Raw genomic sequence first — 20,031 nt, 5'->3', positions numbered from 1 at the left:
GGCTGCGGCAGATGAACTGGTCCGCTTCCTCCGACTCCCCCCACGCCCCCGGCGAGCCAAGTACTGCTCTTTGCTGACGTGGAGACTCTGCTTGGGGTTCCCTTGGCCAGGAACCCTCTCTCCCGGCCTTCCCCTTACTAGCCACCCTAAGTCCAGCTACTTCTTAGAGTGAGTGGAGGGCAATGGGGATACTAGGTATTGAGCCCAGGGACACACTGCCTCTGAGGTACACTTCCCGGCCCTTTTGTTTTTGGTGGTACTAGGGGTGGAACCCAGGGGCTTTCTACCTCCGAGCTATGCTCCCAGACCTATTTTTTATATTTTATTTGGAAACAGGGTCTCACTAAGTTGCTGAGAGCTTAAGTAACTGAGGCTGGCTTCGAACCTGCGCGATCCTCCTGTCACAGCCTCCCAAGCGCGGGGATCACAAGTGTACGCCACCACGCACGGCTCCTATTTTATTTTGCCACAGGGTCTAAGTTGCGGAGGGCCTTGCCAGGTTGCTGACCAGGAACCTGCAATCCTCCTGCTTCGTCCTCCCAAATACTGGGGTGACAGGCGTGTGCCACCGCACGGCTCTGCCACTTCTCATACCTCCCCGCAAGCCGTCTCAGCGTCCTTTTCTGGACCACCAGTCTTAAGGTGATGCACCCCTGCTATTCTATTTCCTGGTAACCCTTCTCTCAATCCGTAGTTTTACTTGACTACTTAAGTCACTGAGTACCTCCTCCCTAGAAAAAGGTAAACTTAGCTCCAGCACTTTGTCAGGCAAATAGTAGATCCCTCATATTTGTTGCCTTAGTGAAACCTGATACTGTTTTATTATGCAGGATGAGCAATGATTCATGATTCCCCCTCCCCCGTGCCTCTATGCATCAGTAATATTCAGACTTTTAAAAACCAAAATATGAGCCGGGCGTGGTGGCGCACGCTTGTAATCCCAGCATTCGGGAGGCTGAGACCAGAGTATCACGGTTCACGGACAGCCTCAGCTACTTAGTGAGGCCCTCTGCAACTTAGTGAGACCCTGTTTCAAAATAAAGAACAAAAAATAGGGCAGGGGGTGTAGCTCGGAGGTAGAAGGCCCCTGTGTTCCATCCCCAAACCCGCAAAATAAATAAATAAATAAATAAATCAACAAAAATAAAAACCAAAATGTTATTTTTTAAAGGAAAAGCAGAAAAAAAAATCCTATTTTCAGGCCTCCCACCCACTGTGAGACTTTGGATTAGTCACTTGATCTCCTTGGGCTTCAACTTGCTCATCTGAAAGAATAGAACAGTTACACACCTCCGAAGCTGTTGTGAGGCTACGGAATGTGCATAAAGTGCAGACAGGAAAAATCATTCTCCAAGTTAATCACAAAAGTACTCGGGATAGTTACAATTCTATAACTATAAATGCTTAATAAATAGAGGGGACTTGAAACCACATCTGACTCCCATTCTGCCTTTTTCTTTCACATGCCTACCTCTGTAATTGAAAATACCCTCTCCATTTTTTTTTTTTTTTGGTACTGGGGATGGAACCCAGGAGCATTGTGCCTCCTCCAGGCTACACTCCCAGTCCTATTTTTTTAAGCTGGTGTTTTTTTTTTGTTTTTTTTTTTTTCCCCCAGTACTGGAGATGGAACCCAGGGGCATTATACCTCCAAGGGAAACCCCCAGAATTTTGAAACAGAGTCTCATTGAGTTGCAGAGGGCCTCATTAAGTAGCTGAGGCTGTCCGTGAACTACGATACCCCTTCTCTGCCTCTTGAATGCTGGGATTACAAATGTGTGCCACCATGCCCGGCAAGTCATTTTTAATCCTTGACTGTACACAATCCAAATCTTGGTAGCAGGATCAGACATGGTTAAATACCAATGCTTGTGCAAGGACCTATCACACCCTTATTGGCTTATTTTCTCCCATTAGAGACATAATGATGGGGATGAACTCTCAAAGTGGGGTATTAATTTTTTTAACACTGATGGAGGATTTGAACTCCAATAAATGTCACTGAGGCCTTCCTATCTACTACTGCTCAACAGAATCCCACCTTTTTAGAATGAGCCCATGTTAAAGCCTCATGAACTGTAATATAAGGAAGTGGGAAGGCAAAAAGAATTGGATGATTCTGCCAAAGGCAAAGCTGAGATTCTCCTAACCACAGGCCTATTTTTGGACAATTTATTCCTATCTGAGTCTGTTTTTTTGTTGTTGGTGGTGCTGGTGGTGGTACTGGGGATGGAACCCAGGGGCATTCTACCTCCAAGCTACACCCCCAGCTCGATTTCTTATTTTGAAACAGGGTCTTACTAAGTTGTAAAGGGCTCATTTAAGTAGCTGAGGCTGGCTATGAACCCGTAATCCTCCTGTCTCAGCCTCCCAAGTACTGGGATTATAAGCGTGAGCCACCAGGCCCAGTTTCAGTTGTTCTTAAGGGCACAAAGCAAAGGTCTCTGTATCTTAAATTCCTTAGCCCCAGTGCCTATAATAGTGTCAGTGCCTGGCACACAAATGCTTACAGGAAGTATTTGTTGGGTGGATAAATAAATTAATGGGCTTCTAGAACCAAGCTCAAGAAACAAGTGGTGACACTGATGGTTCTCAGAAGGAAGAACTATAGCAGAAAATCTCAGGTGAGAAAATTCAGGCCGGGCATGGTGGCACACGCTTGTAATCCCAGCATTTGGGAGGCTGAGACCAGAGGATCACAGTTTGCCTACAGCCTCAGCTACTTAGTAAGGCTCTCTGCAACTTAGTGAGACCCTATTTCAAAATAAAGAATAAAGCCAGGTGTGGTGACGCACACTTGTAATCCCAGCATTCGGGAGGCTGAGACCAGAGGATCATGGTTTGCAGACAGCCTCAGCTACTTAGGCCCTTTGCAACTTAGTGAGACCCTGTTTCTAAATAAAGAATAAAAAATATGGCAGGGGGTGTCGCTTGGAGGTATAAAATAAAAAATAAAATTAAAATAATGCCGGGCGTGGTGGCTCACGCTTGTAATCCCGGCATTCAGGATGATGAGACTGGAGAATCACAGTCCGCGGTCAGCCTCAGCTACTTAGTGAGGCTCTCTGGAACTTAGTGAGACCCTGTTTCAAAATAAAGAATAAAAAAATAGGGCAGAGGGTGGAGCTCGGAGGTCAAATGCCTCTGGGTTCCATCCTGAGACCCACTAAAAAAATAAATAAATAAAATATAGGTCAGGATGTGTAGCTCGGAGGTCAAATGCCCCTGGGTTCCATTCCCAGACATGCAAAAAAGAAAAGAAAAAAAAGTCAGTGCTCTTTGAATGTTGAATGCCTCAGCTGCCACCAAATACCCGATGCAAAATTTCTTTAAAAATGATATAAAAAGCATCAAAAAGTAAAAAAGGACGCTGGGCGTGGTGGCGCACACTTGTAATCCCAGCACTCGGGAGGCTAAGACCAGGGGATCGCGGTTTGTGGATAGCCTTAGCAACTTAGGTCCTCTGCAACATAGTGAGACCCTGTTTCAAAATAAAGAATAAACTGGGTGTGGTGGCACAAACTTGTAATCCCAGCATTCGGGAGGCTGAGACTGGAGGATCGTGGTTCCCGGCCAGCCTCAGCTACTTAGTGAGGCCCTTTGCAACTCAGTGAGACCGTTTCAAAATAAAGAATAAAAAAATAGGGCTGGGGGTATAGCTCAGAGGTAGAATACCCCTGGGTTCCATCCCCCATACCACACAAAGTAAAAAAGGCAAAAACTGAATTTTAAACTAATAAATTAGACACAAAAACCAAAAACGTTTGTTTTTCAGAATAAAAATGCAAGCCACATGATAGTAGAAAATATGTGCAAAACATATATGCAACAAAGAACTTGTGAGTTTATAAAGACATTTTTTGTACTGGAGGTGAAATCCAAAGGGATTCTAACACTGAGTTACACCCAGCCCACCCCCTTTTTTTGGTGGTACTAGGGATGGAACCCACTACCTCCAGGCTACACTCCCAGGCCTGTTTTATATTTTATTTGGAAACAGGGTTTCACCAAATTGCTGAGAGCCCCACTAAGTAGCTGAGGCTGGCTTTGAACCTGAGCAATCCTCCTGTCTCAGTCTCCCAAGCGTGGGGATTACAAGCGTGCGCCACCACGCCCGGCTCTTTCACCCAGCCCCTTTGATCTTTTATTTTTGAAAATTTAAAGAAGTTTATTAAAAAGATAGAAATACAGGCCAGGTGTGGTGGCGCACGCTTGTAATCCCCACTCTTGGGAGGCAGACAGGAGGATCGCGCAGGTTCGAAGCCAGCCACGCATGCTGGCTTAGGAGACCCTGTTTCCAAATAAAAATGTAAAAATAGGTCTGGGAGTGTAGCCCGGAGGTAGAAGGGCTTCCAGGAACCTCAGTACCACAAAAAAAAAAAAAAAAAAAGATAGAAATACAGAAAATAGTTACAGCCCCATGCCAGAATGGCATGGGGAGGGTGGTCCGAGCCAATTCAGCACCCCTTGATCTTTTATTTTTAAACAGGGTCTTAAGGCCGGGCTTGGTGGCGCATGCTTGTAATCCCCGTGCTTGGGAGGTGGAGACAGGAGGATCTCACAGGTTTGAAGCCAGCCTCAGCTACTTAGTGAGGCTCCCAGCAACTTAGTGAGACCCTGTTTCCAAATAAAATAGAAAATAGGTCTGGGAGTATAGCCCGGAGGTAGAAAGCCCCTGGGTTCCACCCCCAGTACCACCAAAAAATTAAAAAAAGTATAAAAATAGGTCTGGAGCCAGGCGTGGTGGCACACGCTTGTAATCCCAGCATTCGGGAGGCTGAGACTGGAGGATCATGGTTCACGGACAGCCTCAGCTACTCAGTGAGACCCTCTGCAACTTAGTGAGACCCTGTTTCAAAATAAAGAATAAAGCAAGGGGTGTAGCTCGGAGGTCAAATGCCTCTGGGTTCCATTCCCAGACCCGCAAAAATAAATAAATAAATAAAAATAAAATAAAATAAATAAAAATAGGTCTGGGAGTGTAGCCTGGAGGTAGAAGTGTTTCCAGGAACCCCAGTACTACCAAAAAAAAAAAAAAAAAAAAAAAAAAAAAAAAAATTAGAGATGGGGATGTAGCTCAGAGGGTTCAATCCCCAGTATCACAGAAAGAAAAGATGTGAACAATTTAACAAAGGACAGCAAATTAGCACATGAGATTATCAGTACCAATGGTCATTAAGGAAAGGCACAATGATATACCAAATAGTGGATTCAGGAAAGAGAGGGTACCCAGCTGCCTACTTTGAGAGCTGGTAAGAGCAAGTCAGGTGCAAGGACTGAATGCCCATCCTTCGTTGCTAGCACTATTACTCGACTTCACTTAACACTTTCATACTCCTAGTCCTCCTGTGTTAGAAAAGAAGTATTACGCCGGGCGTGGTGGCGCACGCTTGTAATCCCCACGCTTGGGAGGCAGAGACAGGAGGATCGCGCAGCTTCGAAGCCAGCCGTGCGCGTTGGCTTAGGAGACCCTGTTTCCAAATAAAAATGTAAAAATAGGTCTGGGAGTGTAGCCCGGAGGTAGAAGGGCTTCCAGGAACCCCAGTACCACCAAAAAAAAAAAAGAAAAAAGAAAAAGAAAGAAAGAAAAGAATTATTACTCGTAAGGAGAGCATCCCAGCATTTGGGAGGCTTAGACCAAAGGATCGTGGTTTGTGGACAGCCTCAGCTGCTTAGGCTCTCCACAACTTAGTGAGACCCTGTTTCAAAATAAAGAATAAAAAATAGGGCTGGGGATGTAGCTCGGAGGTCGAATGCCCCAGGGTTCCATCCCCAGACACACAAAAAAAAATTAATAGGAAAAATTAGTTCCTCTTCTGGTAGATGTTGTTTTGCCAGAATTTCCTTCCTAGAATTACAATAGCCATCTTGGAATCATTCACAGGATAAACCACCACAAAGGATAACAAAGCAAAAAAAAGACTGCTAACTTGCTTCTTTGGTATTATCACGTAGCCACTTAATAGCCAATTTTGCAGCCATATTAAGTCAGGACTTCTTGACATGACACGTTTCTCTTTCTTTCTTTCTTTCTTTCTTTCTTTCTTTCTTTCTTTCTTTCTTTCTTTTATTTTATTTTTTTTTCAGTGCTGGGGATAGAATCCAGGCATTCTACTTCTGAGCTACATCCCCAGCCCTATTTGTCTATTCTTTATTTTGAAACAAGGTCTCAATGAGCAGCAAAGGGCCTCACTAAGTAGATGAGGCTCTCCTTAAACCGAGATCCTCCTGTCTCAGTCTCCCAAATGCTGGGATTACAAGCATGTGCCACTATGACTGGCCCCACACATTTTTTTTTTCCGGGTCTGGGGATGGAACCCAGGGGCATTTGATCTCCGAGCTACACCCCCTGCCCAATTTTTTTATTTTTTTGGGGGGTACTGGTCATGGAACACAGGGGCCTTCTACCTCCGGGCTACACTCTCAGACCTATTTTACATTTTATTTGGAAACAGGGTCTCTTAAACCAGCTGAGGCTGGCTTCGAACCTGCACGATCCTCCTGTCTCAGCCTCCCAAGCTCGGGGATTACAAGCTTGCACCACCACTGCCCAATTTTTTATTCTTTATTTTGATACAGAGTCTCACTGAGTTGCGGAGGGCCTCACTAAGTAGCTGAGGCTGTCGGCAAACTGCAATCCTCAGGTTTCAGCCTCCCAAATGCTGGGATTACAAGCGTGGGCCACCACGCCCAGCTCACACATTTCTTAAACTAAGCCAATTTAATCCAAATTTTGTAACATATAATGGAAGGTAACTGATTAACTATGTGACTGCGAGCGGGGCGTGGTGGTGAACGCTTGTAATCCCCGCACTTGGGAGGCTGAGACAGGAGGATCGCATGGGTTCGAAGCCAGCCTCACCTACTTAGTGAGGCTTTCAGCAATTTAGTGAGACCCTGTTTCCAAATAAAATATAAAAAAGGGCCTGGGAGTATAGCCCAGAGGTAAAAAGCCTCTGGGTTCCACCCCGAGTACCACCAAAAAACAAACAAACAAACAAAAAAAAACTATGTGACTGCTATGAAGATGTAATTATGTAACATGTACACTTAGCCAAGTAGATCAAAGTGCCAAAGCCTCCTTTACAGCTTAGTTCCATTAACAGCCCATAGAACTTTTCAACACCTGGATGGGGTCTCTCAGTCTCTGTCTGTCTGTCTCTCTTGGTACTGAGTACTGAACTCAGGAGCAGTCTACCTCTGAGCTACAACCCCAGTCCCTTTGTATTATTTGGAAACCCGGTCTATGTTGCTGAGAGCCTACGTTGCTGAGGCTGACTTTGAACCTGCAATCCTCCTGTCTCAGCCTCCCAAGTACTGGGACTACAGTCATGTCACTATCTCTTGAAGAGGAAAGTTTTCTGCCTCTAGAAGATGGGAAAGAGGGCCTGAGGGTTCTCTAGATAGGTCTTTCAGTATTACTTTGTCCCAAAAAGACATTGTTTAGAAGATGATGGTTACACTGATATAAAGGACTTGTCCAGAACAAAAGCACAGTATGCTCTTGCAGGTAAACCATGAAGGCCCAAAGGCCTTGCTATGGTGTCCCAGGAAAGGCAGCTATGGTGCCTTAGTGGAGAATTTCTAAATGTGCCTCATTCCCCAGCAACACCTCTCTTCCAGCTCTTTCTCCTTGACATGGCTGCTTTGAAAGACTGGTTCTGCTACGCTCTGTACACATATTCTAAGCCTGACAGCTTCCCTCAGCCTAGAGATAGAGGATTCAATGTCTGGAAAGTCAGAAACAAAAAAGGAGAGCTAATTTTCCAATTCAACATGGCTTTCCACTTTAGAACAGACAGCAGCCTTGGGGAAGACCTAGGTTTATCATGAGATAGTTGAGCCTTCTAAGCCAAGAAATAATTGACAGTACCCTGCCTCACTCTGCCCCACGGTGTATGCTAGACAAGCACATGCTACACCACCTTTTCCCAGAAGGGCAGAGAGAGCTGCTCAACCAATACTGAGAAAGGATGTCCAGGGTGTATGAGGAAACTTCACTTGAAACCTGGGGCTCCAGGAGCAGACATTACAGGTCCTAGGCTCCCAATCTTTCTGAGAAGAAACCAACAACCCAAACCCTGAAGCCCAGCATGCACCCTGGTGGTGCATGCTTGTAATCCCAGCCTTCGTTTGTAATCCCAGACTTCCGGAGGCTGAGTCAGGAGGATCGAAGTTCAAGGACAGCCTCAGCTACTCAGTGAGGCCCTTTACAAATCAGTGAAACCCTGTTTTAAAATAAAAAATAAAAAATAAGGCTGGGGTGTCGCTTGGAAGTAGAATGCTCCTGGGTTCAATCCCAGTACCATCAAAAAAAATTTTTTTTATTCCTAAAACTGACATTTATAGTAAGACTTTGCTATAATGGACGCTCCCCCACTCCCTTTGCTAAATTCTTTCATTTTTCTTTTTATTTTTGCAGTACTGGAATCAAACTCAGGACCTCACACATGCTAGGCAAGCACTGATTTAACATTCTCAACCCTGCTAAATTCTTCTTTTGCTTCATTCAGGGCCAGAATTTTTTTTTTTTTTCTCCTGTGGTTTTGGGGATGGAACAGAGGCATTCTTTCTTTCTCTCACCTTATTAAGCCAAGTTTGGTTGTTTGGAAACAGGGTCTCTCTAGGTTGATGAGAGTCTTACTACTTACTGAGGCTGTCCTTGAACCTACAATCCTCCTATCTCAGCCTCCTAAGTATTGGGATTATAGGCATATACCACCATACCTGGCCTATTTCAACTGCAGAAAATCTGCTCCGTGTTCCAATTCACTCTTCATATCCAAGCAACCTCCTAAAACTTGCTGCTGAAATGCATGGGTCTGGCTGGCTCGTTCCCAAGGGAATCTGGCAGGTAATAGCCACAGGTTAGCCCTGCGATTTGAAGTCACAGCACTTGGCCTCCAGAGGAATGCTAGGTCTGTTATGTACACACTGGATTGCCAGTGACCATTTCTCACTGAGCCCTCTGCAGAACCCTTCTCTGAACCATCTTCCCCCAGTATATGGTGCTCTAGCAGTACCATAAGTGTCAGAACTTACTTTTACTTTTTTTTTTTTTTTTTTTTTTGGTGGTGGTGGTACTGAGGTTCCTGGAAGCCCTTCTACCTCCAGGCTACACTCCCAGACCTATTTTATACTTTTTTTTTTTTTTTTTTAAACAGACAGGGTCTCTTAAGCCAGCGGGACTAGTTTTGAACCTGTGCCATCCTCCTGTCTCCGCCTCCCAAGCGCAGGAATTACAAGCGTGCGCCACCATGCCCAGCCAGAACTTAGTCTTGACAACTGTACTAGTAGCTTAAGGTAGAAACTCATACAACCCCTAGAGTTGGGGTGAGAGTGGGAAATGACAATAATTTTTCTGCTTACCTGATGATTCAGGAATGCTGTGTCTGTCCTGCACACTCAGTGTCGCTCCTCCTCCTCCTCCTTCTTTTTGCAGGTCTGGAGATGGAACCCAGGGGCATTTGACCTCCGAGCTACACCCCCTGCCCTACTTTTTATTCTTTATTTTGAAACCGGGTCTCACTGAGTCGCAGAGGGCCTAAGTAGCTGAGGCTGTCCACGAACCACGATCCTCTGGTCTCAGCCTCCCAAATGCTGGGATTACAAGCGTGCACCACCATACCCGGCTCAGTGCCGCTTCTTGATTCCCCCTCTGTACCCATGAACCACAGATTTCTAGCTCATTTTATTTCCATTCTCAAATATGGGAATATGCTATGGCCTTAATATGACAAAAATTAATGTAGTTTCTACTCCTAGGAATTCACAGGCTCTGAGGAATACAAGTCATAAGAATAAACACAGCAAGTTAAGTGCTATCTACTGCACTAGAACATCATCTAAGATACTGGTTAGAAACAAAATTAGGTTTTATTCTATTCTTTTACAAGCATCTCCTATAGACAGGAGGAAGTTAGAGGTGGTAGTGGTTGTAGTTGTAGTGAAAATTCTACTCCTAGTCTTATTTAAATAGTCTTTTTCCAATGCTCACTTTTATAAGAAACCAATTGGCGAATGACCTAAATAAATGATTTTGTTCTAACATCCCAGATAAGATAGGGAGCAGGATGGTAAAATGAGCAGAGAAAATTAAAAAAAAAAAAAAAACTCCCTCTCTGTAGCAGTTCATGTTGTTAATCAATAATTGGACCATCTCCCACTTTCTTGATTTTCTCTTACCTTATTAAACCAGGTGTGTGTGTGTGTGTGTGTGTGTGTGTACATATATATATTGTATCAGTGATTTAGCTGTTATCTTAGGTTCTATTTTTTTTTTTTTTTTGTGGGTCTGGGGATGGAACCCAGGGGCATTTGACCTCTGAGCTACACCCCCTGCCCTATTTTTTATTCTTTATTTTGAAACCGGGTCTCACTAAGTTGCAGAGGGCCTCACTAAGTAGCTGAGGCTGTCCGCGAACCGTGATCCTCCAGGTCTCAGCCTCCCGAATGCTGGGATTACAAGTGTGCGCCACCACGCCCGGCTAAGGTTCTATTTCTTTTCTAGCCCTTAAATCAAGTTTCCTAGGGTTGTATACTATTTTTTCTCTCAGCATTTTTCTAATCACTTTTTCATACCTATAGTTTGAACCACCATTTATATGGGCGAGATCCTAAAATCTGTAACTGTGGTTTTGTAGTCCTATCTAAGCACCAAACATGTGTTCACTGGCAACTAACCTGTGGCCCACGGGAACCTCCAAACTCGGTATACACAAGACTGTCTTTCATCACAAAACTCACCAGCTTCCTTCTGTGGTCTTCCTCCATCCCATCTTGATGAAAGAATGTCCCAGTCTACTCCCATTTGAGTAGAAGCTGTGTACTACTGTCTACTCCTCTTTCTCTCCCATCAGTGTTGAAATCCTATTAAATCTAGCTCTTGTATCTTGCCCTTTACCTATCTTCATTGCTACAGCCTTGTTCCAGTCCCTTGTTATCTTTCTCCTGTACCAAGGTACTATGTGACTAATCACATCCCCTACTGAACCTGAAGCACCTTAGGAGAAGCTGCTTTCCTCGTTTTTGAACTGTACCTGCCGTCTCCCCCACAATACTGCTGGCGTGGTGCTTTGCATGTTTACTGAATGAATACATAGAGGCCCTGTGAAGTATGATTGCATAACAACCTATTATTCCATCCTAAAACCTACCACAGATGTAAGTAATCCTGAAAGTTTGTTTTGTTGTCGGGGGGAAAAAAAGAGAGAAAAAGAGACCGCACTTTAGAAATAGAAGCCACTGTTGTCTTTATAAAACACAGAATTGTGCTGCTGCTTTTGCTTGCTTCAGAAGGAACTGTACATTACAGCTGCTGGGATAATTTCACAATGGACTGGACAAGGTACAGCTCAAAGCAGGACACAAACACAAGTCTCAAAGGGAAACAAATGCAAACAAGTACACAGCTGTGGGGCTCCAGGGACATTTCCCCATCCATGCTGGACTTGAGAGGGATAAAAAGTTTAGAAACTAAAGTGAAACCCAGAGTCACCACACATGCCCACCACATGGCTGCCAAGTGCGACATCACACACCAAACAGGTTGGACCATGTGCACAGGAAAGTCATTTCATTCTTCCTTATTGCTACTGCACCAAGGAACTCAGTGCATTTGGACGCATTGTCTTTACTTGCACAATTCTTGGAGAGTTTCCTATTTTCCTTTTTAAAGTAGGAAGTCTGCCTTCCCTATATCATTGTTTTGTTTTGAGCCCATTCCTTCCCCTCCTTTCCTTGGGCTCCCAAACAGCAGCCAGAGGTTCTAAGTCAGTAGGAGCAGAGTAAGGGGAGAGCACCAACCCAGCCTTTCTCCGGCCCAGGAGAAGGCAAGTCCTAGTGAGTGGAGGGAGTGAGGACGCTAGAGAGTCCCTCCTCCCCGGTCTGCTTAGAAGGCCAAGTAGGAAAGGGTGCCCTGCATATCCCTGCCATGATCAGACTAAAAAGGAAGGCATCCCAGCTACCATCCTGGATTGGCCAAAGACCAGTAAATAAATAAAAATTAATTTCCCCGACATAGTTTCCAAAACTGCCTTTTGGCTCATTTGAGATGACTTTTCTACCCTGAAGAGGAAGGAGCTTTCATCCTTCTTTGTCACGCATGATGCCAAGTCTAAAATACTGTCCTAACAGCCTTGCAAATACTCCATGGGCCAGCGAGGAGAACTGTTCCTTTGACTGTCCATCACATGTGCCAGCCTCATTCATACCAATTTTGGACAGAAAAAGAAAACTATCCAAAAACATTGCTGCTAAGCCAAAGAGGAAGCCAGGGAGGAGCTAGCAGGTAGAAACTAGGAACTTTTTAGGGAGGTCTCATACTTTTATGTAAGTTCTTCTTCGGCCTCATTTCTTTTTCTTTCTTTCTTTCTTTTTTTGGTGCAGGGGATTGAACCTGGAGGCATTCTACCTCTGAGCTACATCCCCAACCCTAACCCTTTTTATCTTTTGTTGTGAAACTTGGGTCTCGCTAGGTTGCTAGGAGACTGGTCTTGAACCTGCGATCCTCCTGTTCCAGCCTCCCAAGTACTGGGACTACAGGAATGCTCCACCATGCCTGGCTTTTCAGCCCTATTTCTAAGCCTAAGTTCCCACAAGAACACCCCCAGGGTTATCCCCAGAGGTCAGCAGTAGCACCTCAACCAACAGGTCATGATACACAAGACCACAGAGGAGTGCTCTCCTTCCCCATATTTTGTCCAAACTCTCTCCATTCTCTTCAATCTCCTCTTCCGCTATATCCATCCCCTAACCCTCCAACCCTGAATCCCCATGCAGCTCAACCTTAAGACATCCTTGGCAATGGGGAGCTCCAGGAAGAGAGAAAAGGAAGCAGAACTAGAAAAACCAACAAGAGAAAACTACTCCAAGATATAGTTAAGTGTGGAAACTGCCAGAAGCTCTCCTGAGTTCATGCCAGCTGGGCAGGCCTGCTGGTCCACCCTAGTGTAAGCTTGAGGACAGTCCAACCCAGGATTAAATGACTGAGTGCTGGGGAACAGGTTCTTAGTCTTTTGTAGTCAAGGGATCAAGCCTGACCTTGCCAGCTAACAGTGGGATCATTGTGGCCATGCAGAGAATTCATCAAGGCGTAAGCAGACAGGCAGGCAGGCTGGCCAGCAAGCAAGCTGAGGGAACAGGAAAAAGGAAGAGAGCGCCTGGGAGAGTGAGGAGCAGAAGGAAGGCAAAGGAGCAGAATGAAGGGAGCAAGAGGCCTAAGGGCAGGAAGCTAGGTCTTCCCAGAGCTTCCTTGGTGCTTGGTAAGCAGCACTGCTTAAACCAAGCTTTAGCTTGCTTGCCAACCCCGCCTCGCATTGTGCATGTACCATCATTCAAAAAAGAATAATCAACATGGTCAGGGGTATTTTTCAAATCTCAAAGACTTTTTTTTATATCAGAACAGGAAATTGATTTTTTTCTCGGGGGGGGGGGGTACTGGAGATTGAACCCAGGGCATTCTATCGCTGAACTACACTCACTACCCCCAGACCTATTTTTTGTTTTGAAACAGGGTCTTACTAAGTTGATGAGGGCCTTGCTAAGTTGCTGAGGCTGGCCTCGAACCTGCAATCCTCCTATCTCAGTCTCCCAAGTACTGAGATTCCAGGTGTAAGCCATGACACTTGGCCAGTTACTTTCTTATCACTGCCCAAGCGACTTTCTTATTTTTATTTCTTGAATGGCATGTACAATGCCAAAGTACTAAAAATGCCTGTTAAGCCCCAGCTTGCAACCCAAATGGAGAGAGTGAGGCAAAGAGAGAGAAGGAGAGAACACAAACTGTTGCTAGGAATAGTGACTGCCCCCTGCCCCTATGGACGTTTGTGAATGCTGGTGAATGACTGGACCCTCCAGGAATAGTTCCCTTATCCCAGCCCTAAAATGTACCCAAGTAGAGAACATGCAGAGCCCATTGTCCTAGGAGAGCTCCCTCCCTGAAGGGTGACAAAACATGAAGTACACTGTATATGAAGGCAATGGGCAGGGCGGATGGAGTGTCGGCATCACTCTCTTTAGGCACTTGTGTAGGGAATGTAGGCTCTCAGTGAGCTGCCTCCTCCCAGAGCCCTCCGTTCTGTCCTTCAGCTGGGCTTGTGCCCATGGGGCACCCTATGCTGTAGCCACCAGGAAAAAAAGAGTACAGGAGGACTTACTCAACAGTCCTGTTGCTTTCTCCATAATGAATGTTTGTGCTATGTTTTGTGAAGTTGTTAAAACAATATAGCCAACCAGAACAGAACCTGGGATAAATTGTTTTGCATAGCAAATCTGGGTCTGTACAAAGGGCTGCTGGGGAGAGGAAAGGGTAGCTGTAACTACACAGGCCAGCATTCAGACCCTGCTTCTTCCAGCTGGCCTCCAAGCCTGGGCTAGGTCTAAGTATCATGGCTTTAGAACCAGAAGGGAGTAAACTCAAGCCCAGGCTCCTCTAAAAGAGGAATTTTCACACTGAAATTGAAACTCCCCAGCCCAAGCAGTATAGGGCAGGGGAAAAAAATAAAGGAAAGAGGGGGTCTTACCTCAAGGCCAGCAGAAACAAACTAGAACCCCCTTCTTTCTCCAGTTCTGTAAGACAGCCAACCCCCATATCTAAAGACCAAGAGGGGAAAAAAAAGAAAAACCCATGCCGCCTATTCACATGCCCCAGTGGGAAACCAGGAAAAATTCATTTGTGTAAACAGAAGCGGTAGGGAGCAGCAAAATTTCCCAGCCTGTCCACAGGACACGCTAGACTCTAGGATGAGTCAAAGGGTCAGAGGACAATCCAGTGAGGAATGGAAGATGCATCTGCAGGAAAGAGTAGAGTACAGGACAGTGCAGTGGAGGGAGCCTGCAGCAAGAAAAAGATACCAGAGCCCAAGCCCCACCCTGGGGAAATAACTACCCCTTTCCTAGCCAGGCCAGAGAACAAGTCAGTACATAGTTCCTTCTGATGGCTCAATGTTTCTGGGATGTAAACTCATCAGTCATGGGAGGGATTTCCAGATTTTGGCAATAGACTCAGGTTATGGTATAAAAATAACATTTAGTTTTCTTTTTTCTTATTTTAGAGCTAAAGATCTTCTGTTAGAAGACACCCCAGTTAAAAAATATTGAAACACAAGAAACTTGACCATGGTGGGGGGGGAGCCAAGAGTGAAAAAAAAATGCTTTGAAAGTAACTCCAGACCGGGCAGATGGAAGGCATGATGGGGCGAGAGGGAGAAAGGAGGCATTAAGTGGAAAGGCCAGGGGCCAGTCATCTCAGCAGCTCCAAGACTTGTCAAGTCTGAAAGTGCAAATGTCAATGGATTTTAACCATCTTGAGGTTGGGATCTTTTTAAAAGCTCAATGAATGTGGAAGTCAACTCCTTCAAATGCAAAATAGCTGGCATTCTGGCTGGAGGCTTGTTGGGTTCCGGGATATTTCTTCTCCACCTACCTCCTCTCCCACTCCCACCCCAACACCCACAGAAAGGTACAAAAGGTTGCAGTTCTGCAGCATTACCATTACAGGGAAGGCACTGGTTACCCACCAGCAGGCGGAAGGAAGACAGGGTCGTGTCACTTCAGAGCTAAGTGCCATAGTGCCTTAAGTGTTACTAGGGGGCTGGTTGTCTTTCAGGAAGGAGGTGTAAGGTGGGGTAGAAAATGTGGAAAGAGAGGAGTAAGGGCAAGGCAGGGGTGGGGTGGCAGCTAGGGGAGGAGCAGCCAAAACCATTAGCATTAAAAATCTTCCTACAAACTGGATTCCGAACCCATGAAAACATCTAGTATCCTAAAATATCGATCTGGGTCTGGTTTCATTTTTCTTCTTAAACAAATCTAGATCTTTTCGATTAAGGCTCCTAAAAAAAATCCTTCCCTCCTCCCACCCACTTTCTCAAGTCCTTCGCTTTCCCATCTAAAGTAGCAACCCCAAACCTACCAGCTTTTGTCCACAGGGCTGTAGAGCTGACCTTACCAAGCTGCCAAGCACGAGTCTTTAGCACTGTGAGTCACATGAGACACCTGTGTGTTTGGTGGGCACCAGTGCCGCCCCCCGATCCAGTGGGGTCAGGGCCAGATATGACAAGGTGGCGGGAGGAGCAGGGAGCATGAGGCTAAATCCGAGACTTCTGGCTGGTGGTCTGTCTTGCTGACCCTGTTCCCACCGTTCTACCCCTTCTGGAGAAAGAAACAAGGCCTCCTGCACTGCTCCCTACCCCACCGCCCTCCTCCTTGTTTCCTCTGGATTTGGGTGGCACAGCTCCTGGGGCTTGGAAAGCTTTCTTCTATCCAGTGAGGTAACAGCGTTCTGCCTTCAAGCGAAGTACATGGTGCGCAGAGTATCCTGGTGAACCTGCACGGCTTTGGCCAGGGCCTGGGGGTCCCGCCCATTGCTCTGCCCCGATATGTGACTCCCCTCTCCACTGAAAAGGAAAAAAATGAAAGAAGTCCTTCCTGGTAAACTGAGCTGCTGCTAATTCCCCTCACCCATCCCTGGAGTAAGGATCCCCATACCAACTTAGGAGAAAACCCCAACCCATGTTTGGGCAGAAGAGCTAAAGAACACCAAGCTGAACAGCACCCACTTCCTTCTACCCGAGGAGAGCTGGGAGGGTCTGGTACAACAGGCGGAAGCAAAGAGGAAGTCAGCCTGGTCCCAGGCCTCACCTGTCATGCTCCTTGTCCACCAGGTGGTATCGTGCCCGGAAAGCCACCAGGCGGGCATAGTAGGCTGGTGCTGGGATAGAGACGGAACGTGTGCATCGTACATAAGTGTGGCACAGCTGGTATGTCAAGATCTGGAGCTCATCCGCTGTGAAACGGTTGTCATCCCAAAGGACATAGTAATGGGATGGTCGGCTGGTGCCCTGGGAAGACAGGAAGGTGAGGGGCCCAAGGCTGGGCAGAGGGGATGACCGGCCGTAAGGAACAGGATCACGATTAAGAATGCGGCTAGGCTGGGTGACCCACCCATGAATAGACAAAGAACCATCAATGTCATATGGACAACCTGCAGATACATTTTATTAAGAAAGCAAATCCTGGCTTAAGTACTACTCGGCAATAGCTGACATATTCTAGAGGCAGTGGGAATAAACAACTAATGTTTGACCCAAAGGAAACCCCAGGACATATCCCAGCTACCTGGATGCCTGCGTGGCTGCACAGATAGAAGTCAAACTCAAATGGATGGGTGATGTTGGTGTCCACAGTGGTCCCAGCAGGGATGTTACCACTCTTCCCAATCTGTATAGAAACAAACACAACCAAGATCCCAAGACCTGCCTGGCCCTACCTAGTGCCCTGGTGAATTCTACTCTTACTCCACCCAAGAATAAAAACAGAAATCACTGTCCCCAGAGGGCACTAGGCCTTGAAATAATAGGCTTCTTAAATCAAACAAACCTATAATCAAGTCCTGGTTTTGCCATTTATTAGCTATGTGACCTTAGCTTTAAGATTTAACCTTTCTGAGGTTAAACTGGAGATAATAACAGTACCTACCTCACAGGGTTGCTGTGAGGAAGACGCCTTGTACAGTATCTGGCACATAGGAGAAGTTCAATAAATGGTAGTTCCCTTTCCCTCTCTGGGAGCTGGTCTATATATAGGGTCTAGGCCAGGGAGCTAGGAGGAGGGAGAGGAAGTATGAGGGAAGGAGGGGAGAAGGAGGACACTAAGGAAAAGAAGTGTTAGAGGATGGACCACGAGAGCCAGGGGGAAGGAGTGAGCCAGGGAGGATGCACAGGACGAGGACTAAATTCCCAAGCTTTATCTCATGGGCTTCTTCCCTATCAAGACAAGGGAGCCAGGATAAGGGCATTGGTGGTATTGGTGGTCTCCTCAACCCCTCACTCACACGCTCGTTCTTGTCAGCACAAAAAAGGCGGGTGTGATGGCGTTTCTGCACCACAATATAAGTGATCCCAGGCTGGTAGTCCTTTTCCAGTTTGATGCAGGCATCACGAATGGCCAGCAGCTCATAGTGGAGGATCTATGCACAGGGTGAAGAGGAAGACAAAGACACACAAGCCCCTCTTGGGGTCATGCACTTTCCTAAATTGAAAGGCTGTTATTCACGGTATGGCATTTTGCTGAGCCTCCCTTTATAAACTGATGATCAACAATTAAGAGATGACAGGCCCTTCCTGCTAAAATCAGCCTTATAATCAGTTCACCTCATATGTTCCTATAAAACCTAGGCTGGGAGGCTTGGCAACAGAAAAAGGCCCCCACCTGCTTCCCCTGCATGAAGAGACCTAGCATCAAGACACAGAATCAAAGTTCACAAAGAATTCACTAAAATCACAATGTTCAAAGTTAGGAAAAGTTCAGGGTCAAGAAGAGAATGGAAATTCCCCTGTTTGGACCACCAGAGAAGAGCAGATACATTATAGTTCCTGAATGGGTGCGAAGGATGTAGATGAGTTCAGTCCTACAAATAAGCAGAAGTACAGGAAAATGGATGAGCTAAATAAGCCACCACAAGTCAATAATCATAGGCAATAGCTGTCTGTGACCATGGATGTCAGATACAGGAAGTCAAAACTGTATGGTATGGGCTAGGAGTATACTTGTGGAGCATGTGCTTAGTATGCACGAGATCTCGGGTTCAATTCTCAGTAGCATCCCCCACACACACACTTAAAAAGTGCTTCTGCCAGGTGTGGTGGGGCACTCTTATAATCCCAGTACTTGGGAGGCTGAGACAGAAGGACTGCAGGTTCACAGAGAGCCTCAACCACTTAGTGAGGCCTCCACAACTTAGTCAGATCCTGCTTCAAAATAAACACCAAAAAATCAGGGCAAGGGGTTTAGCTTTGAGTTAGAATGCTCCTGGGTTCAAACCCTAGTACTGCAAAAAACAAAAAACAAACAAACAATAAAAAAAACTCTGTGCTGGGTAATACCTGTAATCTCAATACATGGAGATTATATGCCTGTAATCTCAGTACTTGGAAGGATAAGACGGAGGATCACAGGTTCAAAGCCAGCCTCAGTAATTTAAGTGAGGTCCTCCACAATTTAATGAGACCCTGTTTTGCAAAATAAAAAATAAAACAGGATTGGGGTATAGCTCAGAGGTAGACTGTCTCTGGGTTCAATCTACAAAAAAACCAAAAACCTATATGGTAGAAATTGAAAAACTTTGGAAAAACTAAACAAGCCTTAAATTCAAGCTCTAAATAGTTGTATTACCTTCAAGTTATTTAACCTCATAAGTATAATTTTCTCACCTATTAGTTTTATTATTAAGAACTGTCTCACACAAAACCACCTGGCAGACTAATAAAACAGATAATTAAGTAAAAGTATAGAAAACCTAATAAGGCTTAATAACTGATTATTTTGCTAAGCAGTTGGATTTTAACCCAAGACTATGTAAAGCCACAAATTGATTATGAATAATTTGTCTGGTATTTTAGAAACTACTATATGATATGGAGAAACTGAGCATAAAGGTTAAGAGCATGGGCTCTGGAATAAGACCAAGACATCTGAATCCAAGTTCTACTACTTACTAGCTTGAGTAATAATGAAAAATCACTTAACATTTGTTTTGTGTGTGTGTGTAGGGGGTATACTGGGGATTGGACCCAGGGGCAATCTACTTCTGAGCTACATTCCCAGTCTTATTTTATTTTTTATTTTGAAACAGGGTATAATCGCTGAGGCTAGCCATGAACCAGCAACCCTCCTGTCTCAGCCTCCCAAGTACTGGGATTATAGGCACGCTCCACCATGCCTGGATGTCACTTAACATTCCTAAACTTCAGGTTTCTTCATCTGTCAAATGGGAATAAATAAAATTATTATTTCATATGACAATTTTAAGTATTAAATAGAATGTACATGAAGTGCCTAGCACAGGTCATGACACGTAACACATGGCCAATAAACAGCAGTCATAATACTATTTTTTTGGGGGGGTACTAGGGATGGAACCCAGGGGCTTTCTACCTCCAGGCTACATTCCCAGACCTATTTTATATTTTATTTGGAAACAGGGTCTCACTAAGCTGCTGAGAGCCTCATGAAGTAGCTGAGGCTGGCTTTGAA

At 45.4% G+C, this 20,031-nt stretch overlaps 2 protein-coding genes across 4 annotated transcripts in view; both read right to left on the bottom strand.

Annotated features, from left to right (window-relative positions):
• The window catches only part of LOC308260047 (protein argonaute-3), a gene marked incomplete at both ends in the record, with an annotated part of 115,815 nt that extends 105,042 nt beyond the window's left edge, over nucleotides 1-10,773 (bottom strand). The window contains one exon of the mRNA XM_080691381.1: nucleotides 10,684-10,773. Coding sequence (XP_080547507.1) covers nucleotides 10,684-10,773 — 90 coding nt within the window. The remainder of the gene's footprint in view (nucleotides 1-10,683) is intronic.
• Nucleotides 10,774-16,285: 5,512 nt separating this feature from the next.
• The window catches only part of LOC308261368 (protein argonaute-1), a gene marked incomplete at both ends in the record, with an annotated part of 40,546 nt that continues 36,800 nt past the window's right edge, over nucleotides 16,286-20,031 (bottom strand). For 2 of the 3 annotated variants that reach the window (XM_080693242.1, XM_080693243.1), the window contains 4 exons: nucleotides 16,286-16,394; nucleotides 16,639-16,838; nucleotides 17,116-17,217; nucleotides 17,831-17,965. In XM_080693242.1, the coding sequence (XP_080549368.1) occupies nucleotides 16,286-16,394; nucleotides 16,639-16,838; nucleotides 17,116-17,217; nucleotides 17,831-17,965 (546 nt within the window). The remainder of the gene's footprint in view (nucleotides 16,395-16,638; nucleotides 16,839-17,115; nucleotides 17,218-17,830; nucleotides 17,966-20,031) is intronic. The other variant, XM_080693244.1, reaches the window with a different exon arrangement.

The sequence above is a fragment of the Muscardinus avellanarius genome, assembly GCF_963383645.1.
Source record: "Muscardinus avellanarius genome assembly, chromosome: 3".
NCBI classification, from domain to species: domain Eukaryota; kingdom Metazoa; phylum Chordata; class Mammalia; order Rodentia; family Gliridae; genus Muscardinus; species Muscardinus avellanarius.
Note: the sequence above shows the minus strand (reverse complement) of the source record. Positions and strands in the feature narration are given on the sequence as shown.